A 21682-nucleotide genomic window follows, 5' to 3' on the forward strand; every position below is an offset into this window, starting at 1 on the left:
TTCCTTTCAGTATACACACACTCACACAGATACTTATGCATATATAAAGAGTAAAAATGCTGGGTATTAACACTGCTTATGATTTTGTGCTATATAAATAAAACTTGAACTTGAGTTGCATTTAGAATTTGAACTTGAATTAGGGTTGAAGTTTATTTAATCATAAATGCAGATCAGATCTGTTGATCAAATCTTTGTAAATATTTTATACTATAACAACTGTACTTGTCTTTTTATGGATTGTTGTCTAAATGGGATCTGATACAGATAATCTTATACCCAATGAAAGAATGACAAAAAGACATATTTAAAAACGTATTTTAATTGTTTTAATATTTGATGTTGTTTTTATTTTAATACAGAAGCTCTGAAAACCATTTGAAAAATAAAAAAAGATTTTCTAGTACCTTGTTTACATGTTTCTGCATTATTCCAGACGTTCTGTGTTATTTGTGTTTTGTATTCACTTATCTACTATTAAAAATAGTGTCAATGTGGCATAACTGTGTTAAATGCTCATTAGTTTCTGTTACTGGTAAGTATTAATACTTATAGATGATCAATACTAGCTTTGTTGTTGCCAGATAAGATTTTGTTATCTTACATATCTCTCTGTAAGCCAACACTGGCCTCACCATAAACCTGCTCTGTTCTCCCTCACAAAAGAGTTAAATTACACTTCTCTGACTGCTGTTCTGTCTGCTGGTCTGTCCACAGGCTTATAATTGTATGGCTGTGGTCTGTCGTTTGTGTGAGTCTCTCAGAATATCTTATCTCGGCATCCAAATGCGCACCACGATCAGTTGTCTTCATAGTATTTATATGCGCGAACTCCCTGGTCCTACGTCACTTCCGGTCTGGCAATTCAAACGCGGAAGTAAATTTCCGTGACTTAAAACGACTCCAAACGGCTTAATAATAAACTTTAACGTTTATTTTAAAGAAAATCTAATTCTTACTTTACTCTTACACACATTGTCTCACTGGGGTGTCTAACCTACAATATGCTCTTTAAGTAAATCAGGGAATGATGAGTGTTGCAAGACCTGATCGGTTTTGTGTAAAGTGTAGCAATAAAAACAGTGAGTGGGTGCAATTTGTCCCTGTTGTTTATCAGACCATAATTTAATTACAGTCAGTATTACACAATCTAACTTTAAAAGCCCTTATTGTAAATTTAACACTGCTTTGTTGAAGGAAAAGTTATTTTGGGAGAAGTGGAGTTTTAGGAAAGAAGATTATAAAATTGTGTTAAAGTGGTGGGAGTTAGGACAGATTCAGATAAAAAGATTTTGCCAACAATATACATGGTTTTCAACAAGAAAAATAAAACAAAACATTTCTGAAATAGAGCATGAGATCTTTCATATTACATCTGCTTACATTCAGCTTTCTGATTCATCTTCAGCTGTCTCTTTCAGTAAAAAAATAAATAAATAAATCAAGATTTAGAATCATTATTGCAAGATGGATGCTCCTACTTCTTCTTCTTTTTTTTTTTATTTAGAAAAAGTGTCAAAAAAACTAAATGAAATGTATTGTTTGAAGACCCCCTAATGGACTGATCTTTTAATTCAGAAAAATGAAAAAGATTGCAGTGGATTTTTATTCAGACTTCAAGAAAGAAGAAACTAATCTTGAGTGCATGTCACAAATAATGTAAGAAATTCTTACTCTTACTGAAACACAGCAACAGTGCTATTCCATATCAAGAAGTAATGGATGCAGTAAAACAGATGAAGACTGGTAGAGCAACAGGAATTGATGCACTGTCTATTGATTTTTACAAGTCTATGTGAAATATTATTGGAGATAATTTTTATGAAGTGATTCAAGAATTTTTATAGAAAAAAGTCTTCCTACAAGTTGTCAAAGAGCAGTCTTAACACTTCTGCCAAAAAAAGGGGGGATTTGAGTGATCTTAAAAACTGGAGGCCTGTGTCTGTTTTAACTACTGATTATAAGTTAACGGCAAGTGTTGGCTGATAGGTTAAAGACTGTACTCTGTGATTTAATACACCCAGATCAATCCTATTGTATCCCAGAAAGAACCATTTATGGCAACATTATCATGGTAAGAGACACTTTAGATTATTCCAAACTGAATGATGTCAATGTTGGTTTTTTGTTTTTAGATCAAGAGAAAGCATTGGATAGAGTGGACCATGGTTTTTTATTTGAAACTATGAGAGCTTTTGGTTTTGGAAATGTATTAATTTCTTGGATCAAACTTTTATACACGAATGCTTCTTGTGTTTTAAAAATAGGTGGCAGCTTAAGTAAACCAGGAAGAATACTTAAAGGCATAAAACAAGGATGCCCTTTATCAGGCCGGCTTTATGCTTTGGCAGAAGAGCCATTAGTTTATTAAGAGAAAATTTGTTTGATTTGTAACTTGACAACATATGCAATTCAGTAATAGCTTATGTAGATGACATCGCTGCTTCAGTGGCGTAGCGCAAAATGCGGAGGCCCCCCTGCAGGGATCGCTGACGGGGCCCCCTGATGAAGAGGGGGGGGGGGGGGATACGTCATACGTCAATTTGCATATCACTGACGTCATCACGTTTTTACCGTTTCTGTTTGTTTAACAGCCTATGGTTAATAAAGGGGTATTTATAATTGCACTACACTTTATATACGCATGTTTATTTAACTAAATTTATTGCTGTTTGAATACAGTATGTCATTATAGATATGTAGTGAATGTGCAGTAATCTCTCATATGTAATGAACTCAGACAAGTTCAGAAACTGTTACTAAAATATCTGTGATTGTGAACAAGAAAAGAATAAACGGTCCAATTAAATTGTTAAAATAACGTAGAAGTTGATCGGTTTGACTGTACAAGGGAAATACCTTCACACTGCCTGTGCTAAATCATTTGTCGTCGGTACGCAGAGGGGTGATCAGCTCTCGGGCTGCAGGTGGGAGAGGCTGCTGTAGAGGACTGACTGGGCCGCCTGTCAGTGCTGTGAGGCGGGGGAGGGGCCGGCGGCATCACACGCAGCTCGTTGAGAAGAGTAGGGACGCTACAGTATGGACAAATGACAGTCTAAAAAAATCTCCAATAACACACAAAAAAGGCGCTAGATTTGTCGCTAGGGGGGTCTGAAAAGTCGCTAAATCTAGTGACAAAGTCGCTAAGTTGGCAACATTGGCGGCAAGCAATCAGAATGAAGTAGTCCACCCCTCGAGAGGTGTTCAGAGAACACAGACTTGTGAACTTTGGTTCCGACCACAGTTGTTCCCAAGAGTTTGATTATTGCGGTTGCCGGTGGATTTTCAATTATTGAAAATCGCCACGACGCGGGGCCCCCTAATCACGCGGGGCCCCCCCGCGGTGCGTGCCCTGCGGGCCCGTCCGCTACACCACTGCGCTGCTTAAGTAAAATATCTAAAAGATGTTGATGTTGTTGAAAACAGCATCTCTTTATTTGAGAGGGCTTAATCTGCAAAGTTAACTGAGGTTATGAAAAAAGTACAATGAGGTTACCTGTCATCCCTGAAAATGGAAAAAACATGGTTTTAAGTATTTAGGTATTGTTTTGGGTTCTGAATCGTATCAAAGAAATAATTGGGAAAATGTTAAAGAAAACGTGTGTAATAGATTATCAAAATGGAATTTGATTTTACCACAACTTTCTTATAGGGGAAGAGGGCTCGTTGTAAATAACCTTGTGGCGTCTGTACTGTGGCATAAATTGTGTTGAATCCACCAGAAGGTTTTATTAGAGAAATTCAAAAAGTGTTTATAGATTTTCTCTGGAATGGACACCATTGGCTAAGAGAGACAATATTGTATCTGCAATTAAATGAGGGTGGTAAAGGCCTCATGGACATTAAGTCCAAAGTAGCTGCTTTCAGATTGCAGACTGCACAACAACTTCTTTATCAACAGTGTTAAAACTGGACTGCTGTTGCTTGTGCGCTATTAAATAGAGTGGGACGGATGAATCTGAACAGAATGAATTTGAAAGATATTGATTTTAGTGGACTTTCTTCTTTTTATACATCAGTATTAAATGCAGGGCAAATATTTATAGTTAAAAGAGAACTGACTGAAGTAGCACAAGAATGGGTACTTGAGGAACCATTAGTTTATAATCCCTCTTTATTTAGTGAGATTTCGAAGTCTAAGGGTTTTTCCACAAGATTGATTAAAGCGGCAATATGCAGAGTCAGCCATTTAAGAATAATGGATAGTTTTATTTCTGCAGAAAAACTTGCTGTGAAGATCAATGTTGTACACTCTGTAAGGATGATTGAAAAACTGTTATATGCGGTTTAAAAACTGTTTCCTGTAGAACCATTGCAAACAGAAATAATTAAGACTGCTTTTCCCAGGATTAGTGTGAAAGTAAAATTAGAAGATTGGCAGGAGGATGATCAATGACAAATCGTTATAAGAATCATTTAAATCCTTTGCAAGGAGATGAATGTTTATTTAGTGGCCTTTCAGAAACAATGTTTTAATGGCTTTTCAGATTTTAATGTTTAATGGCTTTTCAGATTGTTTGGCATGTTGAGATACTTGTGCCAAAAAATTGGGTTCATTTTTACAAACAGTCTTTTTGTCTCTGGACCAAAATACAATATTTAAATAAGAAAAGAAAATGTTTTAACAAATTTCCTATTAGGCAGGGCAACACTGGCAATATAGTTGACAAGAAAAAAGCTAAATGCTGTTTGACAGCAACACTGACCCTTTGGACTTGTTTAGAGCTTTGGTAAAAGCAGGCTAGTAATGGAGTATAAATATGATGAACTGGTGAATGATGATGTTGACTCTTTCTTTTTTGTATGTGGTGCTGAAAGTGTTTTATGTCAACCTAATGAAGTAGGAAGTTGTGATACATTGCTTTAAATTTGGAGCTATTAGTTATTATTATTGTTCTATTATAATTATTTATTTTTGTTTTTATTAATTATTTTCTCTTTTGTATATACGCGTTTCTTTAATTTGCTGTAATTGTTTTTAGCCCAATACAGTTTTTGAACTATTGTAATTAAAGAGTTGTTAAAAGTCTCACACACACTGCTTCTGCTGACTGCTCCTGCAGAGTCATGTGGGTAAATCTCTCGTCAGTCTTCAGCTCAGTTTCACTGATGATCCATAATAAACAGTAAACCCAGGGCAGAGCGGCTCAGTGAATGTGGTCTGGACTGAGTGGATGAGGCTCATTGTGTCTCTGTAGATGTTGTAGAAGATCAGAGTTCCTGCACTGTGATCCACAAACACTCCTATTCTCCTGCTGAGCGGAACAACTGGGAGATCAGTGTGTGTGTCATTGTGTCTGAATATGAATCTGGAGGAATCACAGCGCAAACTCCAGGACTGAGCATTATATCCAAACACACACTCAACACCTTCTCCCTTCCTCCTGATGCTCTTATATGACACTGATATAGACACATCTCCACTCCAGTCAATCTCCCAGTAACAGCGTCCACACACACTCTCTCTGCACAACACCTGAGGCCAATAATCAAATCTGTCTGGATAATCAGGATACGGCTGATTCTCCCACACACACTTCACCTCTCTGTTCTCCTCAGACAGAATGAGACGAGTGTGTGCTGTGTTTGGATCCAGTGTGAGGAAACAGACATCTGAACACAAGAACACACACATTTATAACCACAGCTGTGTCTGTGCGTTTATGTGTATTTGTGCGTGTGAGAGAGTGTGAGTGTGTATATGTGAGTGTGTGCGTGCGTGTGTGCGTGTGAGAGAGAATGTGTGTGCGAGTGTATGTGTGTGCGTGTGTATGTGTGAGAGTTTGTGTGTGCGTGTGTAAGTGTAGCTGTGTGTGTGTGCGTGCATGTGTGTGTGCGTGCATGCATGTGTGTGTGTGTGTGTGTGTGTGTGTGTGCATGTGCATGTGAGAGAGAATGTGAGTGTGTATGTGTGAGAGTTTGTGTGAGTGTGTGTGTGTATGTGTATGAGGCGCCCTGTGGGATCTAAATGAAACTTTGCTTATCAACACACTCATAAAACACGTGCATATACACTAGGCTTGGGCGGTAATATGGTATACTGCGGGATCTAAAAATAGCAACGGTGTCAGTTCTAATACCGTTATACCGTCATAAAAACAATTAACTTAAGTAGGAGACAAGTATTAAATAAGAAATATTATTTATTTAAAGCCTACAAATGAGTATGCGTGATTTTCATGACGGAACAGTGTGGAGGAGAGAGAGGTGGGGTAAGATTTCGAGTCACGCACCAAGTTACCTGCAGTGAGTGTGTAAATAAGAGAGCATGCTGTCTGTGTGTTGCTTGGTGAGAGAGAGAGACACACAAACACACACACACACAGCATCCACGTGGATGAGCACGTGCTCGCTTGCTTGGAAGCGATATTGTAAGACCGCGCAACAACTCCCTTTAAAGTTACCGACCGCTCCTGCGCTTTATTCAAAAATACACACACGCATACACGCACACACACACAGAGAGAGAGAGCGCGTGGTGCTGTGCGTCTCTCTCTCTCGCTCTGTGTGTGTGTATGTGAGAGAGAGTGTGGTGATGTGCCTCTCTCTCGCGCTCTCTGTGTGTGTCCCATGCAGATCTCTAATACGAACAAGACAAACAGCTGACCGCGAACCTCAGGTCGCCTTACGTCGTATTTTTTTTTATTATGCATGGTAATACCAGATACCGGAGTAAAATAGGGAGGAGGTTTGACGGTATCAAAATTTGGATACCGCCCAAGCCTAAAATACACCTATAAATTACTCGCATATACACCTATACTGTTGGATGTTCAAAACAACATATATGAAACTTTAGCATATACACATAAAGTTCATGCATGCATACACCTACATACACATGCACATACATATAAACTCAATCCTTGCATAATCACCCACATTAACACATGCACAAACATATAAACTCGCTGCATGCAAACACACCAATACACACTCGCATATACATATAAACTCGATTCCCGCATAAACACCCACATTTACACACACACATACATATAAACTTGCAGCATGCAAACACACCTGTACACACTCGCATATACATATAAACTCGCAGCATGCAAACACACCTGTACACACTCGCATATACATATAAACTTGATCTGTGCATATGCACCCACCATAAACTCTCACATATTAATGTAAACTCGATGTGTGCATAAACACCCAAATAACACTCCAGGGCCGGAGTGGGACTCCTTTTCAGCCCTGGAGTTTCAAGCCTCAGACCGGCCCACCTCAGTTCACGACTGACTATATTAAAATAAGGTTATTTCCAAATCAGTTTCTAATGACACTATCACGTTTTTTTTTGAGAAAACAGCTGCTTTAGAACTTCAAATGTTCAACAACCCTAACAGTATTATGTCTTAACAATAAAAATGAAAACAATAAGGTACTCTAACGAGGATCGAACCCGGGTCCGCGGCGTCTTAATCCAACGTGCTAACCGCTGGACCATAATAACTGTGTTTAGTGGGGAGACAAAACTGAGTTTCATAATCATTAAAATAGATGAAAAGAGAAGAATTGCAGTAAAATAATGAATAAAAAGGCTGTGGTCAAGTAAATAAATAAATTTAAAAAGTGTGACTGCTGAGAGCAACAGATTCTGCAGCTAGGGACACCGGCCCTCGCGCCCAAAAAACGGACCGGCCCACCGGGAATTCTCCCGGTCCTCCCGATTAGCCAATCCGGGCCTGTAACACTCACACAAACATACAAAATAAAAATCACAATCATATATACAGCTAGTTGTGTATATACATATATGCAAGTGATTTCATATGTGTATATGCATAAATTCTCAGTGCAAAATGAAGTTGTTAAATTTATTTTATATAATTATTTTATATATGTTCATAATTTAACAGATTTATTACCTCCATTAATTGTATTCCTTCTATTTCATAAGCTTTGTAATAACCTGATTCGTGAAAAATATGTTTGTGAATTTTATTGTGTACGTTTGCGCGAGTGTTATTTGGGTGTTTATACACACATTGAGTTTGCTTGCAGTGAGTTTGTGTATGTGTGTGTAAATGTCGGTGTTTATGCGGGAATCGAGTTTATATGTATATGCTAGTGTGTATTGATGTGTTTGCATGCAGCGAGTTTATATGTTTGTGCATGTGTTAATGTGGGTGTTTATGCAAGGATTGAGTTTATATGTATGTGCGTGTGTATGTAAGTGTATGCATGCGTGAAGTTTATATGTATATGCTAAAGTTTCATATATGTTGTTTTGAACATCCAGCAGTATAGCTGTATATGTGAGTAATTTGTAGGTGTATATGCACGTGTTTTATGAGTGTGTTGATAAGCGAAGTTTGATTTAAATCCTACACGGTGCCTCATATATGTGCATGTGTGTGTGTGTGAGAGAGAGAGAGAGAGAGAGAGAGAGAGAGAGAGAGAGTGCGCGCGTGTCTGTGTGTGTGTGTATGTGCATGTGTGTGTGTGAGAGAGAGAGAGAAAGAGAGAGTGTGTGTGTGTGTGCGCGTGTGTGTGAGTGTTTGTGTGCATATGTGCATGTGTAAGTGAGCGAGTGAGAGAGTGAGTGAGTGTGTGTGTCCTACATTTGTGCGGTCCTGCTGTAATCCTCGTGTGTCCTCCATGATCCAGACTGTAAACACACACAGATGGAGAGAATGAGCTGTTTAGTTTCCCCCTCAGCTAATAAGCTAAAGTATAAATAAATATCTGGAGACTAGAAGAGGAGTGAAGTATCGAAGTATCTGTATTCAAAATAAATCTTCAAATAAGGCCAGTGCTGCTCCACATACTTGAGTTTGTCCAGTGTGTAGTTTGGATCCTCCAGTTGTTCAGAGAGCAGCTTGACTCCTGAATCTCCTGGATGATTGTAGCTCAGATCCAGCTCTCTCAGGTGTGAGGGGTTTGAAGTCAGAGCTGAAGACAGAAAACCACAGCCTTCCTCTGTCACCATACAGCCAGACAATCTACAAACACAGCAATAGTCTACATCACACAGTTGGACAATCACAGATCTCTTTGTGTTGTGAAGATGCTGACTGCTGTTTCTGCTCATGTCAACAGCAGTGATGAACACACACATCGTTATTAGCTCTCCTTATTGATCGCCTCGCATCAGCAAACACACACACACACTCAACAAGGACTCAACATCATCTGTAGAAGTGTACAGAGCAAAGACATTGTTCATAATACACCACATCAAGCTGTAAAGTCTGCTGTGAGGAGGAAGACACACTTGAGCTCAGAAGATCATCTTAAAGTCATGTATAAAACACAACAGGAAATGAGCTGATCTCATCATTTATATTGTGATCATTTATATTGTGATTCTGTGTTACCAAATGAGCTCAGACAAACACAAACCTACTCTCTTAATGTGTTCATCACCTGACCCACAGTCACATTCCCCTGTCAGTCAGAGACGAGCCCTGATAAATAAGAGACTGAGCTGAAGGAAAATGAATGAATGATCTTCAATCTGCTTTAATACACACACATTTGTATAGATATGCATAAATCACAGCCCTGCAGATGTTTAGTTTCTTCTGACAATCCACTAAAGGGGCTCCACATCTGGAAACACCTGTTCACACTGCTTTTAAAGCAGGTAAAGATACGTTTAAACCTGTAATCTGAAAGCAATTTTAGCGCTGCACTATACCCAGGGTTATGACCATATGTAAAATATATGGATGTAGTATCCGTGACGTCACCCATAGGTTTCTGAAGAGAGCAAATGAAGCTCCATTTTCTTCGCGCGTCATTGCACCCACAGCGGGATACCAAAGCAACCTTCCCACTAAGGTACCTAGATTTTTTTTTTTTTGCACATTGTGTCAAAACGCTATGTGTCTAGATAATAGCTGTATACTCTCAGTTTGACTCATGTACAATAATTTTCCTCCAAATACAATAATTTTGAGGTTCTGGTACGATACTTTGACATTTCCAATCTGTCAACACTGTTTTGCTTGGACCTGGCAGACATACTTTACTTTGGGAGAACGCTTAATACTTCATTAACTGAGATTTGTTTGTGTTCTGACCACATGTGCTTGGCTGTACAATATAACAATAAAGTGTTAAGACTTTATAAAACGCTGCTGTAATACATTGAGCCAGGAGGAAACTCAGGACTTTTTTTCAAACTCACTTTCTACAGGAGGAAAACGCAAGTTACTTCCAAACACTTCAAAAATAGTCTGTGTTAGTAAATGCAGGACTATTGATGAAATCCAGCTGACTGAATGAAAACACTTTAGATGACTGATCTAGAGGCAACAGCTTATCAATTTGTCAGATTCTGGAGTGCATTCCAGCTCTAAAGAATATTATAAATGATAAATGAATCTTAAATAAAACAAATACATTTATAGAGATGGTATATACGTATATAATTTCACTCACCTAAGAACAGGGGCCACATGAATGGTTTGTTGAATGGAGCACAATTAAGTGCACACTGCATGCTATATCATCTGATAATTGTAGGAAATAAGTCCAAAAGGCAACTGACTGTGTAAAGAAACATTACCCAAAACAAAAATCCGATATATATGTCGAGCTCAGCGGCTAATTAGCTGGAATCAGCTGAGGTGACGAGACAGCAAGTAGCGAGACCTAGCTGTCACTCAAGTGGCCACGCCCTTAATTATGCAGACTTAATATAACCAACCGGCAACCTCCTGCTCTCCCTACGCAGAGGTGAAAAGAGTAATAAAATGTTCTACTCAAGTAAAAGTACTGTTACTTATTTTTATTTTTATTTATTTATTTTTATTTTTACTTTTTGTCTCAAGTAAGAGTAAAGTTACAGGTCTACAAATCTACTCAAGTAAAAGTAAAAAATAACTCAAAAATAATTAAAAACGTACTCAAAAAAAAGTAAAGAGTAACTATTTCTTAAAAGGGAAAATACGATATAAATCTCCAATTAGTTGTTTTTATTTGTATAAGTAACTTTAAAAATTAAAGACCAATAACAAAAAGTTATATAATTATCTAAAATATTTGACAGATTATCCTATTTAACAATTTATACAAATTCACAAATTCTAATGCAACATCTGATGTGTTAGCTAGATGGGCTATATGCACACAGACTCTTAATTTTTTCATAGTCTTTCTATTTCAAAATTGTCACATTTAAGATCTGATTTCTTTAAAAATCAGCAATCTTCACTGCCTGTTAGACATACGATATGAAGTGGGTCTCAGATCGTACAAGAGGCACAGCATCAAAGTCATTTCCCCCCACCATGTCTTTAAAATATGACAGTTTGTTTTACACCAGTATTATGGTTGTTGCTAGATCAGATACAGTTGTAGCCAGAAGTTAACAAGAATTATTTCTATTATTTACTAAACTTCACATTTGTTGCATTTTGTTAACATCTACCCCCACCCCAACCCTAAACCCAACTGTCACAGTAACGTTAAAACAGTAGTTGTACAGAGTATCATTTATGCTATCTATTAAATTACCCAATAAATTGCATTTTTTTAAAGCCTACCCCCACCCCAACCCTAAACCCAACCGTCACAGTAATGTAAAAATATGAATTATTGTTATTCATTCATTCATTCATTTACTTTCTTTTCGGCTTAGTGTCTTTATTAATAAGTCTATTAAACTGAATGTATTGTTATTACATTATAACATTGATGCAGCAAAAACAACCTTGTGAAATGGAAAATACTCACATTAAGCTATCATCGAAAGTTTATCGTTAGCTTTAAAACTCTAGCTGTGCATAGAACCAAATTTTGCTCCAAATCCCCGTTAATATCTAATCTTTTTGCTAACGAACATTAGCAATGTTATGAACACAGTTGGGCAAGTTACTTCAAAAATGTAATGTAAATTTATATAGCACATTTATTGTGTATGGCCATACACCCAAAGCGCTTTACAATCATGAGGGGGGTCTCTCCACACCACCACTAGTGTGCAGCATCCACTTGGATGATGCGACGGCAGCCACAGGACAACGGCGCCAGTGCGCTCACCACACACCAGCTATTGGTGGAGTGGAGAGACAGTGATAGAGCCAATTCGGTGGAAGGGGATGATTGGGAGGCCATGATCGTAAGGGCCGATAGAGGGACTTTGGGAAAGACACCGGGGTTACACCCCTGCTCTTTCACGAGAAGTGCCATGGGATTTTTAATGACCACAGAGAGTCAGGACCTCGGTTTAACGTCTCATCCTAAAGACGGCGCCCACTGACAGTGTAGTGTCCCCTTCACTTTTACTGGGGCATTAGGACTCACACAGGTCTCACTAACACCACTTCCAACAGCAATCTAGTGTTCCCTACTGGTCTCCCATCCAGGTACTGACCAGGCTCAGCCCTGCTTAGCTTCAGTGAGTAACTGGTCTTGGGTTGCAGGGTGACATGGCTGTGGCAAATAGTAATAGTATGAAATGAATGAAAATGAAATAGTAATTGTAAAAGTTACTGTAATTTCTTTTTTGTGATTAGTTACATGACAATTTTAATATCTCAGAAGCGCATTACACTACTTTTGTATTACTTTTAGGTTACTTAAACCAAAATAACCACAGAAGTAAGACTCATGAATTACAAAATAAATGTTTGATAGTTTGTCTATGTTTTCAAATATATTTCGCTATTAATTGTAATTATTCTGTAAGATTTTTGTTTGCACAAGGAGTCTGACAACAGCCAGTGCTCCACACAGTGATCTGATTATTTGACATACTGTATTTTTTTTTCAAATATATATTCATAGTGCTTCACATTTTCCACATTTTTGATATTTCAGGTTTTTTATTTTTTAATAACTATTAAAAACTATTATAACAATTAAAAAAAAAACTCTTTTCACATTGTCATCATGGGGTATTGTGTGTAGAATTTTGAGGAAATAAATTAATTTATTCCATTTTTGAATAAGGATGTAACATAAAAATGTGGAAAAAGTGAAGCAACATAAATACTGTGTGTATGTATGTATACATTATATATATATATATATATATATATATATATATATATATATATATATATATATATATATATATATATAGAGAGAGAGAGAGAGAGAGAGAGAGAGAGAGAGAGAGAGAGAGAGAGAGAGAGAGAGCTTTGCATGTATGGCTGTGACTGTGTACTAACCTTAATCACTTCTGGGGATGGGGCCTTATTACAGTAAAAGGTAGCAATTTTATTTTACCCAATATATGCATTGATAATATCCACAGATTTTTATATAGTCACAAACAAATGTAAAACCGTTTTAGTATTGGGTTTGCTTAAGTTGCAAACTAGTTTGATCATGTATAAATTTCATTATTGTATAAATATTATTACAAAGGCCTACATCATGCTGACAATCAATGACATGACATAACAGGCGATTGTCCTCTAAATGCACCTGAAAAGACATAAATAACACTTCTGATAATGCTTGAGAAGCATACAGTTCTTCATGTGATATATATATATATATATGTATATATATATATATATATATATATATATATATATATATATATAAATATTTATATATATATATATAATTTGTAAAATAAAGACTTGCAGGTTAAGGAAACAATAAACAACATGTGATAAAACTACCGCGAGCCCTGGTGCAGATGAAAAGAAAAATAGAAAGATATATGGGTCACTAGAACAGACAGAGATAAGGTGCACGCTGCTGATGCAGCCTGTAGGCAACTCGCCTGCGAGTTGCTTCTGCGCTATGTGCTGCGCACGCGCTCCATCAGCTCTCATTGGGCGTGCGATGGGGGAAAAGTTTTCCTGCATCTATCGCGGTCTTAATCATTTCATGTGCGTGCTACTTTATTTCCGCATATGATCTTTATATCGCGGATCAAGAGCAGTGAGGTGTTTCAGACAACATGCGCAAGCCGCGGTTGCGTTAATCACAACAATTTGGTGTAACAACTTTTATAGCAGGAAAAACAAATACTACTGAAAGTCAATGGATACAGCCTTTGAGCATTCTTACAAATATCTTCTTTTGTGTTCAACATAAGGAAGAGCATAAAACATGTTTAGGCCTATTACAAACAAAGGACAAGTAAGTGAAAGAATTGTCAGTTTAGAGGCTTTAAGCTGTCATGGCAACCATATACTGAACAATGCACACTATGCAGGATATGCGCCACTAGAGTAAGAAATATGACAGCGTAAAATCATTTCTACGAAAGATTATTAGACTTTACCGTTAGTGACAAGATTTATAGTCTATCAAGTGAAAATATTACATGAATATATTTAACAACGGATTGGAGATGCTTTTATACTAAGCATTCTTAACTTTCACAGTGTTATCCCAGATAGCAGGCAGTAATCGGCCGGAGCTCGGCTGCCCTCCAGCGCCTCCTGCTCCGACTCGGAATCGGCGCGTGTTATCCGGGCCGAGTGCGGCCCGCAGCTCGCTCGCGCACATGCGGTTGTGATGCAGCTGTAAAGCACTGGCCCGATTCCAGTCAACCATATCCGGCCCGAGTCTGTCTGTAGAGTCCGGGGCACTTCTGGCAAGGACTCGGCTGATGGCAACCGATTAAGTTCTTATTTTATCTAGTAATCTGTTAGCTCCACGTTTAATGATAATTTGAGAAAATATTCATGGTACGACAGCAACAAAATAATAAGAATATTTAGTGTGGATGGTCGCAATGTTTAGACGCAAACAAAACAATATTATTTATAAATAGATTATAAGATTATTTTTAAAGCAGAAGTTGGTTTCATAATAAACACATGCGTGACTAAACTCCTGATCCAAACTCCAATCCAAACGGTGGCGGTAATGCTCCAAAAAGCTGGTTGTCAACCACCATGGCATGAAGATCACAAGAAAATAAAGTTTGGTTTTTCTAAATTTTCACATGGATTCCGGTCAGAAAGGTAAGCTTTTTACTGCTTGTGTACTGTATACTTAGCGAATTTAGAGCTTAAAACATTTCCACAGTGTTTGGTTGTAACAGCGTTTAGTAATTTAAAACAGTTTGATACGAAATGTAACTTGCTTTAAGAAACACTAATGTGTAGCTAATGTATGCTAACGCTAACAGTTACAAACACGTCTGAAAGTTCCTTTTCCTTTTACACAATGTTAGATTGTAACGTGTGTAGTAACTGAAAACTATTTTAATTATTTTAAAGAAACATGAAACAAATTTGTGTGTATGCTAACTTTGCGTTAAAGAAAGTTTCTGTAGACGAATCCATGAAGTGCGTCACGAAAAATGATCGAATCTCGACTGTTTACTATTCTCTTTAAATTATCCAAGAGAAACATATTAGTATGCGCTTTAATTCATATGTGTTAGCCTATGTGAATCAATTATATCTTATGTTCAATCTGTATTGTTCAGTTAATGTAAAACGTCTTAAAGCAGTTTTTTTTTTTTGTTTTTTATTGACAGTGATAAATTCTGATTTAAATGAATGGGTAACAATATTTGTTGGTTAAGTCTTATTGTTCTTGTTTAACAAAGGTTTGTGGATCATTTTGCAGCACATCACGACCAAAGAAGTCAATGGCACACTCTTTTGAACGTGAATAGGCATGTTATAGTTGGGTGCTTAAAGTCCGTTATAAGCTGTAAACTGCTGATACATTTTCAACATAGATTGAGCTTTTCAGACTTTACATTACTAATTGCTTCAAAAACAGCTGAAATGGTTTATTGTTATTGGCTATCATCATCAAACATTTTTTCACAATGGTAGGTTAATCTTCATGGGTACAGAATAATGCATGTGCTTGGCCATCTTACAAATCTATGTCTCAGATTCATAAGGCTGTCACTCTGCATGAATCTCCGAATAAATCTTGTGCAACCTTCAGTGTACTGATTATTTACACTATAGGTATTATAGGCATTAATTAACTTTGATAGTATTTCAGGATTTGAACTTTTCTTTACGGGAGGTTAACAACAATGTGATGTTTTATTATAGATGCATATGAGGAAGCTCGACTAAAACATTCACAAGCAACTGTGATTTCTGACTGGTAGACAGATGAGGATGATGATCGTCTGTCATACATTCAAAGACAGAACAGGTTTGTTTCCAATTATTTTAAACACATACTGTCAACATAATGTCATTGATCTATTACAACCTGTGAGTTTTGCCCTGGCACTATACTAAAGTGATGTTTTGTTTTGTAAATGTATCTGATCAAGGGACAGTAAAGACACAACTATACCATGATGAAGAAAAATTACTTGGAACAAAGAGGCTGGATAAAAGGCAGGTATGAAGATTTCAGAAATCAATGCAGCACCACAAGTACCATCACCATCAATGACTATGGCAGAAATCTTAAGACCACCATCAACATGCACAGATACTGTACATTCCAGTACACCTATAAACATTTACAGTCCTTGTTCTAGTGCAGTTTGAGATCAAGACAGAACTTATTGCATCTCGTGATGTCTTTGTAAGAATTGAAGACATCACTAAATTTGTTAAGGTTTAATGCAGTTAGAAAGTAAAGATCAACTAGAGAATATCAGCAGTGTCTAGCCCACTGTTGTATTTACAGAAGTTGTATGAGAATAAGCTACAGGTTGATTTATACTAATCTGTTATTTTTCTTTTTTAGCACGACTGACTGAAGTTTTAAAATCATGCAACATCATAAAGCAGCAGCTCGGCCTGATTCTCACAAAACCAAAACAGACGTGATGAAATTCCAGATGTAAACACATTTGACCTTCCTTTGGCCAATTTAATTTGGAAAAGCTTGAAAATCAACTAAAGGAGCAGCCCGAACAAATGAAGAAACTGGTAAGTTCAAGCTCTTGCTAATTTCAAAGTGTTTTAAGTTTTTTTTTTTTTTTGCTTCGTAGCTAGCCAACTTTGGAATCATTGGTGTTTTTCACTAAGCAGTTTGGTGTATCCTGGAAAAGCTTTTGGCTAACTCCTCGGCTAAACAAATTAACTGGAGCAGGCCAAATTAAGAAGTGGCTTTTCGTGCACCCCCCCTTAGGACTGTCGTAGTCAGTAAGTTGGTTTTGAATATAAATTTCAATATGATTAGGGGCTGTTCCATCTCTGTATTTCTTTGAATTATAACCAGAGGAACAAAAAATCTATATACTGTCCCATTTAGGTTTTACTTTTATGAGATCAAGCATTTTTCTTTTTTCTTTTTTTTAACATTAGAACTTGTTCACTACTAATTATCTGTTGATCTTTTAATCACAGATGCAGTGAGGACAAATGTCCATACCACACCACTGATAAAAAAGTGGAAATGCATTACAAGGTAGCTACAACTTGCTCCTGACAGGGATGGAGGAAGAAAGAAGAGAAAGCTAATGTGTCAAATGTCTACATCACTATTTTGTTTTATTTTTTAAACAACAAGTGTATTAAGATGTTCCCTGATACTTGAGCAATTAGTTTATTTCATTTGCATTTATATATATATATATATATATATATATATATATATATATATATATATATATATATATATATATATATATATATATATATATATATTTGTGTGTGTGTGTGTATGTATGTATGTATGTGTATGTGTGTGTGTATGTATGTATGTATGTATGTGTGTGTGCGCCCAATTCTGAAGAAACATCTTAATACATTTTCAATAAACATAATACAAATAAAATTATAAATATAAAATTGCACAAGACGTGTATATATATGAAATGTATAATCATCTCACTCATGTCTTGCTGTTTGTGCCATTTATTCTGTTCAAGTTTATTTAATTTTTTTTATACTTTATACTTCTGCAATTATATATATATATATATATATATATATATATATATATATATATATATATATATATATATGTATGTATGTATGTATGTATATATATATATATATATATATATATATATATATATATATATATATATATATATATATATTTGTTTATTATTATTTTAATGTTTTATTAAAAAATGTTTCAAGATGTTTCTTCAGAATTCTGCAGTTCTTTTGACTTGTATATTTTACAGATTGTCATTGGTACTTTTAAGATGTTTCTTACTATATCTTAAATTGGTTTCTATATTCAGGTTTATATAAAATTTTGCTGTTTGTACAAGTTTTAAATTCAAGTCTATTGGGAAAACGGTTGTTTTAAAAACATCTGTGTTTGTGTGTAATTTTTAGATTTTTTGTTTAAATCTTTCTGTGTGTCTTTATTGTGTTGTTTTATTGTTGTTTTTATATTGATATTCTTGTGCACTACAAAATTATTTATTAAATTTTAGTACTATTTTTTTCTTGCAATCAATAAACGTTTAACATTTATTTATTTTGTCATTTGTCTGATTATTTTCGTTATAGAATATGTATGCAGTTTGCACTTTATTCAAAGGTTAAATGCAGTGCCTACACTTTGTGTTTACATTATAGCCTGCGTTTGCTGTTATATAGATTCAAATGGTTGTAATACCATAAATCAAGTACCAATGTAATACCAAAAGGTTTTATAAGGTGTATAAATACGGAGTCGCGCCAGCTCCGGGCCGCAGCGCACATTACCATCGGGGCGATTCCGGCGTGGTAGCGTCGGCTCGCTTACGGCCGCCGCATCTGGCCCGAATCGGGCAGTGAGTCCACAGGCATCCGGCCCGAGTCCGGCAGCCGGAGTCGGGCCGAGGTCTCCGGCAGGCGACAATCTAGCCGGAACTGGCCCGAGTGTATTTTGCTATCTAGGATTTATTTATTTTCTGCATCATAAAGTTCCATATTACGCCTATAAGGGCACAAGCATGGCTAAAATTAATGAGGCATATACAGTTGCTTACCTTGTCATTGCTGGGGTTAACAGGTATTTTGCTGATAAACTTTCTAAACTCCGACGATAATTCCAACTCTAGCAACAGTAGATAGACAAGTTTGCCGCTGATTTTTTTCACGCTGCTGCTGCAGTGACGTGGTTTCCGGGCGCGATTTCCGTTTTCTTTTTCCGTTGCATTTCTTTATATATTTATTTTTACTCAGTAATGCATATGATTTAAAATGTAGCAAAGTACAATATGGCAAATCATACTCAAGTAAAAATAAAATTACAGATTTTAAACACTACTCTAAAAAGTACAAATTCTCGAAAAAACTACTTAAGTACAGTAATGTGAGTAAATGTAATTCGTTACTTTCCACCTCTGCCAATACGGAAGTAACTGAAACTGCAATTCATCGAAAATCCGCTAGTCCTGGATCCATAATAGAGCAAATTTCAATTGAGCCCACCGTTAGAATGGCCAACTTTACAGCAGAAAAAAAGGTGTTTACAGCCTGGTACAAAGAACGATTTTGGTTCATAAAGCTAATATTACCCTTCATGACAACTGTGAGAGGGGTGATTTTTTTTTTTATAACTCATCAGTTTCCTTTATATTAGGCTATATTAAGTTTGCATTATTAAAGGCGTGGTCTCGCTGTCGCCGTCATATCACCTCAGCTGACTCCAAATTAGCCTCTGATTTCGGCATGTTCATCCATATTTTTGTTTTATGTGGCTTTACACAGTCAGTTGCCTTTTGATTATTTCCTACAATTATATGATGATTTGGGATGCTGTGTGCACTTTATTGTGTTCACAACTCATTCACTTGGCCTCCGTTTCTCATGTGAGTAAAGTTATATACTCGTAAACCCTCTCTATTAATGCATTTGTTTTATTTAAGATCATGTAACTTAAGTGGATTGTAGTGGTTTTCACTTGCCTGAAGTACAGTCTGGCCACTTTCCCTAATGCTGGCGAGCTCTGGCCCTGGGGCACCTTTATAAATTTACAAACTGTCATGTCAATGTCGAAATATTGGTTTTAATCCTGTTTTTTTATTTGAGATTTGTTAATAAAGAAATCTATTTTTGTACCGTGCCAATGTCTCTGACTGCAATTTGGTGGAACGAACTTGTGCGTGCCTTTTATATGATATGGGTGGTGCGTGTATTTAAATTCTTTGGGTGAAATTCCCAAGGTGGCGTAGTCGGGTAAATCATTAATATTGTCAGATTGGAGGTCTAGCTCCATCCGCCCACCTGCCACCCGTCACAAGTGTTATGCTGGATTTCATCAATAGTCTTGCATTTACTAACACAGACTATATCTGAAGTGTTTGTAAGTAATTCGCGTTTTCCTCCTGTAGAAAAACATATAAACAATACTTAGTGGCTCAATGTATTACAGCAGTGTTTTTAAAAGACTAAACACTTTATTGATATAGTGTACAGCCAAGCACATGTGGTCAGAGTACAAACGAGTTGCAGGTGATAAATTATTAAGCGTTTTCCCAAAGTAAAGTGTGTCTGAACCAGGTCCAAGCAAAATGCCAGCAGTGTCTATAGCTCTGCTCACTCTCCGCCTTTTTGCCCTTGTTTGGTATCCCGCCATGAGTGCTATAACGAGCGAACAAAATGGTGACGGTTGGCCGCACCTACTTGTGGCTTCTTTTGCAGTCTTCAGAAACCTATGGGTAACGTCACGGATACTACGTCCATATATTTTACAGTTTTTGAATATAACTTAATAAAAGCTACATGGATGAGTTATAAAAAATTCAACCCCTCACAGTTGTCATGAAGGGTAATCAAGGCTTCATGCACCAAAGCCATCTTTTGTAGCAGGCTGTAAACATGTTTTTATCAGCTGTAAAAAAAAAAAAAGCCAATTTCCCATTGCAGTCAGAAATCACCTGGACTTCCCGGAGCCAGCCCCTCAAGGCGAGTCAATAAATTGCATGACACAAAACATTTAAAGAGTGACAGAAGTGAGACTTTTCTTCTTTTCTTGTCCATTCTTCCCTTTTTTATTTAGTTACTGATGAATTTCAGCATTGAATTAAATGACTTATTATACTCTTACGCTTGTTTTGTAGCAGAAATATGTCATTAAATTGACATGCATTTAAAAACAATAGTGCAAAATAAATATTTCTTACTGCAATGCTTCATTTTTGTTTGATGCTAATTTATTTTTCATGAAGAAAGTAGTAAACAGCAGGAAATTGACTTTTTATAGCAGATAACTCAGATTCAATCACATTCAAGGCAGCCTGATGATGAGAAATGGAATTAATTGTTAGTATTATTGTCATCATTATCATCACTGATATTTTATAATTATTAGACATTCATATTGGATTTAAATATCAATAAGTCATTATGATTACAGAATTAGTTAGATAAATATTTGTTTTTTGTTAGTTCTGATTGACGATGTTTTCAATTACAATAAATCTGTTAATAAACTATTTGCAGTGGTGCTCCTACATTCATTCTGTTGCTCCTACATTTATTCTGGTGCTCTTAAATTTTTGATGTGCTACCAAGTAAAAAAGTTCATTTCAAGCGCTGCATTAGACAAATACTGTTTTCATGTGATTTTCTAAACTAGTAGTGTTCTAAAATTAATGATTGCTTAATAATCGTGATAACAAAAAAATACATATTCAGAGATTTAAAGTGTGTGAACTGGAGTGATCAGGAGATGTTAGCTGACATGATTTGCTCCTTGTGTTCTTTCATTTGTACTTTTGTCTTCGTCTTCTTGAACATTTAATATACCTGACAACATGAGGAGAGCTCATTTAGTTCAATACCATTATGAACCTCCAAAACCGCACCAGTCATTTGTGTCAGCTCCAAAGCAGTAGAGCAAGAAGAACTCAGAGCAAGTG

The 21682-nt window shown here is 36.4% G+C and overlaps 3 protein-coding genes across 12 annotated transcripts in view; 1 reads left to right on the top strand and 2 right to left on the bottom strand.

Moving 5' to 3' along the window:
- LOC137491225 (uncharacterized) overlaps positions 1-21682 on the bottom strand; it is a 481743-nt gene that overhangs the window by 383370 nt on the left and 76691 nt on the right. The gene's annotated exons all lie outside the window — the stretch shown is intronic.
- LOC137490924 (uncharacterized) overlaps positions 1-21682 on the top strand; it is a 671652-nt gene that overhangs the window by 130989 nt on the left and 518981 nt on the right. The gene's annotated exons all lie outside the window — the stretch shown is intronic.
- si:dkey-151g22.1 overlaps positions 1512-21682 on the bottom strand; it is a 472026-nt gene continuing 451855 nt past the window's right edge. For 7 of the 10 annotated variants that reach the window (XM_087247207.2, XM_088649843.1, XM_088649844.1 and 4 more), the window contains 3 exons: positions 8787-8960; positions 8580-8626; positions 1512-5613 (listed from right to left, as the gene is read on the bottom strand). In XM_087247207.2, coding sequence (XP_087103333.1) covers positions 5093-5613; positions 8580-8626; positions 8787-8960 — 742 coding nt within the window. In that variant the 3' untranslated portion in view covers positions 1512-5092. The remainder of the gene's footprint in view (positions 5614-8579; positions 8627-8786; positions 8961-21682) is intronic. The other 3 variants (XM_088649838.1, XM_087247208.2, NM_001442399.1) reach the window with 2 other exon arrangements.

Source organism: Danio rerio, chromosome 4, assembly GCF_052040795.2.
Source record: "Danio rerio strain M-AB ecotype USA chromosome 4, GRCz13ab, whole genome shotgun sequence".
Classification (NCBI taxonomy): domain Eukaryota; kingdom Metazoa; phylum Chordata; class Actinopteri; order Cypriniformes; family Danionidae; genus Danio; species Danio rerio.